The sequence below is a fragment of the Oncorhynchus mykiss genome, chromosome 13 (genome assembly GCF_013265735.2).
Source record: "Oncorhynchus mykiss isolate Arlee chromosome 13, USDA_OmykA_1.1, whole genome shotgun sequence".
Taxonomy (NCBI): Eukaryota; Metazoa; Chordata; class Actinopteri; order Salmoniformes; family Salmonidae; genus Oncorhynchus; species Oncorhynchus mykiss.
The window spans coordinates 71,676,127-71,686,553 of NC_048577.1; the positions used below are offsets into that span (position 1 = coordinate 71,676,127).

At 47.6% G+C, this 10,427-nt stretch overlaps 1 protein-coding gene across 1 annotated transcript; it reads left to right on the plus strand.

The window, feature by feature from the left end:
• Window positions 1–234: 234 nt before the first annotated feature.
• On the plus strand, window positions 235–4,843 carry LOC118938374 (UPF0764 protein C16orf89 homolog). Its single transcript, XM_036942099.1, has 7 exons — window positions 235–544; window positions 1,196–1,348; window positions 1,921–2,071; window positions 2,484–2,601; window positions 2,986–3,148; window positions 3,966–4,106; window positions 4,495–4,843. Exons 1-7 carry the CDS (start codon window positions 370–372, stop codon window positions 4,596–4,598), a joined length of 1,005 nt encoding a protein of 334 aa, XP_036797994.1. The 5' UTR covers window positions 235–369; the 3' UTR covers window positions 4,599–4,843.
• The last annotated feature ends 5,584 nt before the right edge of the window (window positions 4,844–10,427 follow it).

A 10,427-nucleotide genomic window follows, 5' to 3' on the forward strand; every position in this document is an offset into this window, starting at 1 on the left:
GACACCCTCTCCCCCCCCCCCCCCCCCCCTCACACTTTCTGTACCCCCTCAATAATAACTTTATATTTGCCAATTCCATCACAGGCAGATTAGAATGTGCTCTGGCTACTCCAGGAAGTTACAAAGCATTGAATCAAATTCCTTGAATAAAACCATTTCGATATGGACGAAATGCAACTAGCACACATTGCATTAGCCTAATTTAATAAAACTGAATTCCCAGCTTCTCAATCGATCGAGCCACGTGACAGCTCGTTTTCGCCAAACAAGCACATCACTCTTGCAAATCAGGTATATGCGCAGCGTCAACCGTTTGGGGTTTAGCCTAGGGCGGCTATTGCTAGACTTTTAGTAGCCTTATATCAGAACATGGCTAGGTTTGTGGTAGAGGTGTTTTTTGTCCTTGTTTTCTCCGCCACCAATGCGGCGCAGGAGGAGGTCATTGATGTGATTCTAGCCAGTCTCGCCAAAAGCGCATCGTTCCTGGAGCAAGAGCACCGTAACATCAACCTAGACGGAGTGGTCGGGTACATCATCCTGCAGGGTGAGTAGTATACTAGCGTCATTATTATCACTGCCGTTAGTATCATTCTATATGGAGTGGGGGGGGGGGAAACAATAACAGAAAGGTCTGCACACTGTAGCATACACTGTATCTGATACAGTGTATCATTATCCTCCTAATTAGCACCTTTAATGAGGACGTTTCGATCCACAAGGATCTTCGTCAGGTCCAACGGAATACAAGTGCGCACATAGACTACCCAAATATCCGAGTAAATATACTGTATCTCCAGGAAACGTGGATTATTTTTGATACATGTCTGGACATTAAATTGTAGTCTATGTATGTGGTTGTTTTGTTAGACTATTGCTGGCTCAGCAAGTCAGCATGCACCAAATGCTTCCCGTTCCCGCTATTGCGGTGTCCCGCATAACACGGCACAGTTCTTCAGGCTGTCTGATTGGCTATGTGGCATCAGTGTCATGTTGATTTGAAAGAAAACAGTATGTGATGTGAATATTTTTGTCGATATGAAATACAAACCTTTATGGTTGATCAAAGTTTGTTATTGTGTTCTTGTGGGTGTGTCAACATTGTAGATAGGAGAGCCAAAGATGACTTCAGTCACTTATTAATTACAGATGTCTTTTCAAAACATCTCTTTCCATGTCCTTGTTCTCCGGGCCCCAGCGGAGTTGAAGGAAGCAGTGAGAGCGTGGCCCCACACTGACCCTCTGAGCTGGTCTCAGCGCACCGCTACGGTAACCCTGGTCAGGAGGTTGGACCAGAGCCTGGCTAAGGCTGTCACCGAGCTGGAGAAGACTGACCCCAAATACTACAGAGGTAAATACTACTACACCTCTCTCTCTCTGTCTCTCTCTCTGTCTCTCTTTCCCTCCCTCTATCTCTCTCTCCCCCTCTCTACCTTTCCCTCTCTCTCCCCCTCTCTACCTTTCCCTCTCTCTCTCATCCCCCTCTCTTCCTCTCTCATGCTCTCTCTCTTTCTCTCTCTCTCTATCATCCCCCTATCTCTCTCTCTCTCTCTCCGTCTCTCTCTCTGTCTCTCTTTCTCTCTCTCATCCCTCTCTCTTGCTCTCTCTCCCCCTCTCTCTCTTTCCCTCCCTATCCTCACTCTCTCCCCCTCTCCACCTTTCCCTCTCTCTCTCTCCCCCTCTCTACATTTCCCTCTCTCTCTCATCCCTCTCTCTTCCTCTCTCATGCTCTCTCTCTCTCTTTCTCTCTCTCTCATCCCTCTCATCTCTCTCTCTCTCTTTCTCTCTCTCATCTCTCTCTCTCTCTCTCTCTCTCTCTCTCTCTTTCTTTCTCTCTCTCTCTCTTTCTCTCATCTCTCTCTCTCATCTCTCTCTCTCATCACTTTCATCTCTCTCTCTCATCTCTCTCTTTCTCTCTCTCAGAGTTTGAGCCTCTGTTGAGCTGGACCTTCTGGTCAGTACCTCATGAGTGGAGCACCACAGATCCCTCTCTGGCCTACTCCTCCGGTCGAACCATGGAGTGTTACGATGAGACGCAGAGCGACAAGTGTATGACCCTGCTACTGGGAACATGGTACACACACACACACACACGCACACACACACACACACACACACACACACACACACACACACACACACACACACACACACACACACACACACACACACACACACACCGCGCTTCTTGAGCGGCACAGGGCGATGCCTCACTAAATCTCATGTATTTCAGTGTGGCAGTAGGAGGGTAATAAATTCAATTCAATTCAATTCAAGGGCTTTATTGGCATGGGAAACATGTGTTAACATTGCCAAAGCAAGTGAGGTAGACAACATACAACAATAAACAATAAATAAACAACAATAAAACCCAGAAGGCCTACAGCTTCCGTTGGCCAGGTTGCTAATACATTTTTCTGCCTGTATATTTGTGTACGTGCTTGTGTGTCTTGTGCCTGTGCATGTTGTATGTGATGGTTTGTCAGGAAGAACAACGGGACTCCTTGCATCGTGACCAAGTCATGTCGTGACACAATGACGAGGTTTGGATGTCCTAACTACTCCCTCTCTCACCAGCTGCTCTACTTCATGCTGGGAGCCAATGTGAGAACACACACACACGCACGCACGCACGCACAGACGCACACACACACACACACACACACACACACATACACACACACATACACACACACACACACACACACACACACACACACATACACACACATACACACATACACACACACATACATACACACACACACACACACACACACACCTAACTTTCTATGCTCCACTCCTGTCTTCCCCAATTTACCTCCCCATCTCTCCCCATCTCTCCCTTCCTAACCCCCTCCTCCCTCCTCCCTCTCTCTTCCTCCCTCCCTGCCTCCCTCTCTCCCTCCCTAACCCCCTCCCTCCTAACCCCCTCTCTCTCTCCCTCCCTCTCTCCCTCCCTCCTCCCTCCCTGCCCCCCTCCTCCAGAGAGGTTGTTCTGCCATGTTGAAGGGGGACATGCGTACGTCGCGTGCTAACCTAACAGAGAGACAGTACCAGGGGATATTCTGCTCCAACATGCTGAAGGGAAACATGGACATCATACAGAATAACTTCACCGGGGAGACCCAGGACATCTTCATCGAAAACAGTCAGTCCCAAATTACACACTATTCCCTATATAGTGCACTACTTTAGACCAGAGCTCTATGGCACCCAATTCCCTATATAGTGCACTATATTAGACCAGAGCTCTATGGCACCCAATTCCCTATATAGTGCACTATATTAGACCAGAGATCTATGGCACCCAATTCCCTATATAGTTCACTACTTTAGACCAGAGATCTATGGCACCCAATTCCCTATATAGTTCACTACTTTAGACCAGAGATCTATGGCACCCAATTCCCTATATAGTTCACTACTTTAGACCAGAGCTCTATGGCACCCAATTCCCTATATAGTTCACTACTTTAGACCAGAGCTCTATGGCACCCAATTCCCTATATAGTTCACTACTTTAGACCAGAGATCTATGGCACCCAATTCCCTATATAGTTCACTACTTTAGACCAGAGATCTATGGCACCCAATTCCCTATATAGTTCACTACTTTAGACCAGAGCTCTATGGCACCCAATTCCCTATATAGTTCACTACTTTAGACCAGAGATCTATGGCACCCAATTCCCTATATAGTTCACTACTTTAGACCAGAGATCTATGGCACCCAATTCCCTATATAGTGCACTATATTAGACCAGAGATCTATGGCACCCAATTCCCTATATAGTGCACTACATTAGAGCAGGGCCTATCTGTGTACTCCAAGTAGACTAGAGTGTCTATGAAGCAGTATGACAGTCAGTGTTTAGAGAAACATAACATGTAAAACCTTTATAAGTTGTAGTTTGTTTAAAACGAGACCATGATTTTACTTTCTATAACTTCCTCCCTCTCCACAGTACTGCTGTGTGGATTGGCTGGTTTCTCTGACTTTCTCAAAGTTGATTGGCTGCAGCACATTCTGAGGCTGCAGGATCAGGAAGTGGGATGTTTTACACAGCCCCACAGAAGAGTGAAGAGGAGAGAGAGAATGTTGAAGGGTGTGTGTCAAGAATATCCCTGGTGTTATTCATGGCCAAAATGCACACATACAGACACACACAGAGAACCAGCACGCACAGAAACACACACACACACACACACACACAGAGAAAAGAGAAACAGCACGCGCATGCGCACACACACACACACATACACACAGAAACACACACACACACACACACACACACACACAGAGAAAAAGAGAAACAGCACGCGCGTGCGCACACACACACAGAGAAACAGCACGCGCACATGTACGCACGCACACACACACACACACACACACGTATGCACGCACACACACAGAAAGCCCAGAAAAACACACTCAGAAAAACAGAACCCAGCTCCAATAATGTTTTACTGTTCCATCTCCCCTCCTCCCTCCAGATGGCTGTTCCAGTCACATAACAGGCGTGTCAGTGAGCGCTCTGGGAGGATACCTCAACTACTACCTGACAGAGCAGGACATCACCAAGAGACCACTCACCTGAATGCCAACCACCCTTCACCTGGCTGTGTGACCCTTCACCTGGATGTGTGACCCTTCACCTGAATGTCAACCACCCTTCACCTGGCTGTGTGACCCTTCACCTGAATGCCAACCACCCTTCACCTGGCTGTGTGACCCTTCACCTGGATGTGTGACCCTTCACCTGGATCTGTGACCCTTCACCTGAATGTCAACCACCCTTCACCTGGATGTGTGACCCTTCACCTGAATGTGTGACCCTTCACCTGAATGCCAACCACCCTTCACCTGGCTGTGTGACCCTTCACCTGGATGTGTGACCCTTCACCTGAATGTCAACCACCCTTCACCTGGCTGTGTGACCCTTCACTTGGATGTGTGACCCTTCACCTGAATGTCAACCACCCTTCACCTGGCTGTGTGACCCTTCACCTGGATGTGTGACCCTTCACCTGAATGTGTGACCCTTCACCTGGCTGTGTGACCCTTCACCTGGCTGTGTGACCCTTCACCTGGATGTGTGACCCTTCACCTGAATGTCAACCACCCTTCACCTGGCTGTGTGACCCTTCACCTGGATGTGTGACCCTTCACCTGGATGTCAACCACCCTTCACCTGGCTGTGTGACCCTTCACCTGGATGTGTGACCCTTCACCTGAATGTGTGACCCTTCACCTGGCTGTGTGACCCTTCACCTGGATGTGTGACCCTTCACCTGAATGCCAACCACCCTTCACCTGGCTGTGTGACCCTTCACCTGGATGTGTGACCCATCACCTGGATGTGTGACCCTTCACCTGAATGTCAACCACCCTTCACCTGGCTGTGTGACCCTTCACCTGGATGTGTGACCCTTCACCTGAATGTGTGACCCTTCACCTGAATGTGTGACCCTTCACCTGAACGTGTGACCCTTCACCTGGATATGTGACCCTTCACCTGAATGTCAACCACCCTTCACCTGGCTGTGTGACCCTTCACCTGGCTCTGTGACCCTTCACCTGGCTGTGTGACCCTTCACCTGGCTGTGTGACCCTTCACCTGGCTGTGTGACCCTTCACCTGGATGTGTGACCCTTCACCTGGCTGTGTGACCCTTCACCTGGCTGTGTGACCCTTCACCTGGATGTGTGACCCTTCACCTGGATGTGTGACCCTTCACCTGGACATGTGTCCTAAATAGCACCCAATTCTTTACTTATACCACTACCTCTGACCAGGCAAACCCATAGGGCTCTGGTGAAAAGTAGTGCACTATGTAGGGCAGTGTGTATCCATCCTCTCTTGGGGACACCCAGTCGTTCTATGGGTTACATCTATTCCACAGCACCAGGGTGGAAACCACTTAACTAGAACTTTAAAGTCATTTTACTTTCAGTCATTTTTGGAGGAATCTGTACTTTACTATTTATATTTTTGACAACTTTTACTTTTATTTCACTTCGTTCCTAAAGAAAATAAATGCACTTTTTCCTCCCAACGTTTTCCCCGACACCCAAAAGTACACGTTACATTTTGAATGCTTAGCAGGAGAGAAAAATGGTCAAATTCACACACTTATCAATATAATAACACCTGGTCATCTCTACTGCCTCTGATCTGGAGGACTCACTAAACAGAGAACATCCCTGGTCATCCCTACTGCCTCTGATCTGGTGGACTCACTAAACAGAGAACATCCCTGGTCATCCCTACTGCCTCTGATCTGGAGGACTCACTAAACAGAGAACATCCCTGGTCATCCCTACTGCCTCTGATCTGGAGGACTCACTAAACAGAGAACATCCCTGGTCATCCCTACTGCCTCTGATCTGGAGGACTCACTAAACAGAGAACATCCCTGGTCATCCCTACTGCCTCTGATCTGGAGGACTCACTAAACAGAGAACATCCCTGGTCATCCCTACTGCCTCTGATCTGGAGGACTCACTAAACAGAGAACATCCCTGGTCATCCCTACTGCCTCTGATCTGGAGGACTCACTAAACAGAGAACATCCCTGGTCATCCCTACTGCCTCTGATCTGGAGGACTCACTAAACAGAGAACATCCCTGGTCATCCCTACTGCCTCTGATCTGGAGGACTCACTAAACAGAGAACATCCCTGGTCATCCCTACTGCCTCTGACCTGGCAGACTCACTAAACAGAGAACAACCCTGCTCATCCCTACTGCCTCTGATCTGGCAGACTCACTAAACAGAGAACATCCCTGATCATCCCTACGGCCTCTGATCTGGAGGACTCACTAAACAGAGAACATCCCTGGTCATCCCTACTGCCTCTGATCTGGAGGACTCACTAAACACAAATGCTTTGTTTTTAAATGATGTCTGAGTGTTGGAGTGTGACCCTGGCTGTCCGTAAATAAATTAAAAACAGAAAATTGTGCCGTCTGGTTTGATTAATATCAGGAATTTGAAATTATTTATACATTTACTTTTGATACTTCAGTATATTTAAAACCAAACACTTTAAGTCTTACTCAAGTAGCATTTTACTGGGTGACTTTTACTCAAGTAGCATTTTACTGGGTGACTTTTACTCAAGTAGCATTTTACTGGGTGACTTTTACTTGAGTCATTTTCTCTCTTTACTTTTACTCAAGTATGATAATTGGCTAGCACACCTGATTCAACTTGTCAACTAATCGTCGAGCCCTTTGACTACTTGAATCAAGTGACCTAGTTCAGGGCTACGACAACATTGTGTAAGGTCTGGGGGTCCCAGGGAAGTGGTTTGAGAAGCCCTGATGTAGGGAATAGGGCTCTTTGGGACACAACACAGGGCTACGACAACATTGTGTAAGGTCTGGGGTTCCCAGGGAAGTGGTTTGAGAAGCCCTGATGTAGGGAATTAGAGCTCTTTGGGACACAACACAGGGCTACAACAACATTGTGTAAGGTCTGGGGGTCCCAGGGAAGTGGTTTGAGAAGCCCTGATGTAGGGAATAGGGCTCTTTGGGACACCACACAGGGCTACAACAACAGCAGACTGTTGGCTAGCTAGGGGATAGATAGGGGATAGATAGGGCTCTTTCTATTGGAGCAGACTGTTGGCTAGCTAGGAGATAGCTAGGGCCCTTTCTATTGGAGCAGACTGTTGGCTAGCTAGGGGATAGATAGGGCCCTTTCTATTGGAGCAGACTGTTGGCTAGCTAGGGGATAGGTAGGGCCCTTTCTATTGGAGCAGACTGTTGGCTAGCTAGGGGATAGGTAGGGCCCTTTCTATTGGAGCAGACTGTTGGCTAGCTAGGGGATAGATAGGGCCCTTTCTATTGGAGCAGACTGTTGGCTAGCTAGGAGATAGATAGGGCCCTCTCTATTGGAGCAGACTGTTGGCTAGCTAGGGGATAGATAGGGCCCTTTCTATTGGAGCAGACTGTTGACTAGCTAGGGGATAGATAGGGCCCTTTCTATTGGAGCAGACTGTTGACTAGCTAGGGGATAGATAGGGCCCTTTCTATTGGAGCAGACTGTTGGCTAGCTAGGGGATAGCTAGGGCCCTTTCTATTGGAGAAGACTGTTTGCTAGCTAGGGGATAGATAGGGCCCTTTCTATTGGAGCAGACTGTTGACTAGCTAGGGGATAGATAGGGCCCTTTCTATTGGAGCAGACTGTTGGCTAGCTAGGGGATAGATAGGGCCCTTTCTATTGGAGCAGACTGTTGGCTAGCTAGGGGATAGCTAGGGCCCTCTCTATTGGAGCAGACTGTTGGCTAGCTAGGGTATAGATAGGGCCCTTTCTATTGGAGCAGACTGTTGGCTAGCTAGGGGATAGATAGGGCCCTTTCTATTGGAGCAGACTGTTGGCTAGCTAGGGGATAGCTAGGGCCCTTTCTATTGGAGCAGACTGTTGGCTAGCTAGGGTATAGATAGGGCCCTTTCTATTGGAGCATACTGTTGGCTAGCTAGGGGATAGCTAGGGCCCTCTCTATTGGAGCAGACTGTTGGTTGGCTAGGGGATAGATATGGCCCTTTCTATTGGAGCAGACTGTTGGCTAGCTAGGGGATAGATAGGGCCCTTTCTATTGGAGCAGACTGTTAGCTAGCTAGGGTATAGATATGGCCCTTTCTATTGGAGCAGACTGTTGGCTAGCTAGGGGATAGATAGGGCCCTTTCTATTGGAGCAGACTGTTGGCTAGCTAGGGGATAGATAGGGCCCTCTCTATTGGAGCAGACTGTTGACTAGCTAGGGGATAGATAGGGCCCTTTCTATTGGAGCAGACTGTTGGCTAGCTAGGGGATAGATAGGGCCCTTTCTATTGGAGCAGACTGTTGGCTAGCTAGGGGATAGATAGGGCCCTTTCTATTGGAGCAGACTGTTGGCTAGCTAGGGGATAGATAGGGCCCTTTCTATTGGAGCAGACTGTTGGCTAGCTAGGGGATAGATAGGGCCCTCTCTATTGGAGCAGACTGTTGGCTAGCTAGGGGATAGATAGGGCCCTTTCTATTGGAGCAGACTGTTGGCTAGCTAGGGGATAGATAGGGCCCTCTCTATTGGAGCAGACTGTTGGCTAGCTAGGGGATAGATAGGGCCCTCTCTATTGGAGCAGACTGTTGACTAGCTAGGGGATAGATAGGGCCCTTTCTATTGGAGCAGACTGTTGACTAGCTAGGGGATAGATAGGGCCCTTTCTAATGCAGGATATAAGGAAAAAACAAGAGTAAATTGTTGAAAAATGAGACACCTCTGACTGAACACAGTAATATTTAGGGTTTGGAATGACTTTCTGAAATTTCCCTGGAATTGAAATGGAATCAACCCCAACCCTGTCGTCCACTTCCTCCACTACCACAGAGACAGAATCACAAACCACTCTTACCATGTACATTTTCTTTTTATTCTGTAGAAAAACAAATATCATTGAATATAGACTAAATAATGGTGACCATCTTTTTTTAAACAAACGGTAAAAGAGAAGTTACAAAATCACTAAAACGTCAAAGTTTGAGTATAAAATCCCCCACCCGATTTCTTATATAGTGTACAACTTTAGACCAGAACAAGGCCTTTCTCCTCAGGAAGTTACAGCTGTATAGTGTACTACTTTAGACCAGAGCCCAGAACAAGGCCTTTCTCCTCAGGAAGTTACAGCTGTATAGTGTACTACTTTAGACCAGAGCCCAGAACAAGGCCTTTCTCCTCAGGAAGTTACAGCTGTATAGTGTACTACTTTAGACCAGAGCCCAGAACAAGGCCTTTCTCCTCAGGAAGTTACAGCTGTATAGTGTACTACTTTAGACCAGAGCCCAGAACAAGGCCTTTCTCCTCAGGAAGTTACAGCTGTATAGTGTACTACTTTAGACCAGAGCCCAGAACAAGGCCTTTCTCCTCAGGAAGTTACAGCTGTATAGTGTACTACTTTAGACCAGAGCCCAGAACAAGGCCTTTCTCCTCAGGAAGTTACAGCTGTATAGTGTACTACTTTAGACCAGAGCCCAGAACAAGGCCTTTCTCCTCAGGAAGTTACAGCTGTATAGTGTACTACTTTAGACCAGAGCCCAGAACAAGGCCTTTCTCCTCAGGAAGTTACAGCTGTATAGTGTACTACTTTAGACCAGAGCCCAGAACAAGGCCTTTCTCCTCAGGAAGTTACAGCTGTATAGTGTACTACTTTAGACCAGAGCCCAGAACAAGGCCTTTCTCCTCAGGAAGTTACAGCTGTATAGTGTACTACTTTAGACCAGAGCCCAGAACAAGGCCTTTCTCCTCAGGAAGTTACAGCTGTATAGTGTACTACTTTAGACCAGAGCCCAGAACAAGGCCTTTCTCCTCAGGAAGTTACAGCTGTATAGTGTACTACTTTAGACCAGAGCCCAGAACAAGGCCTTTCTCCTCAGGAAGTTACA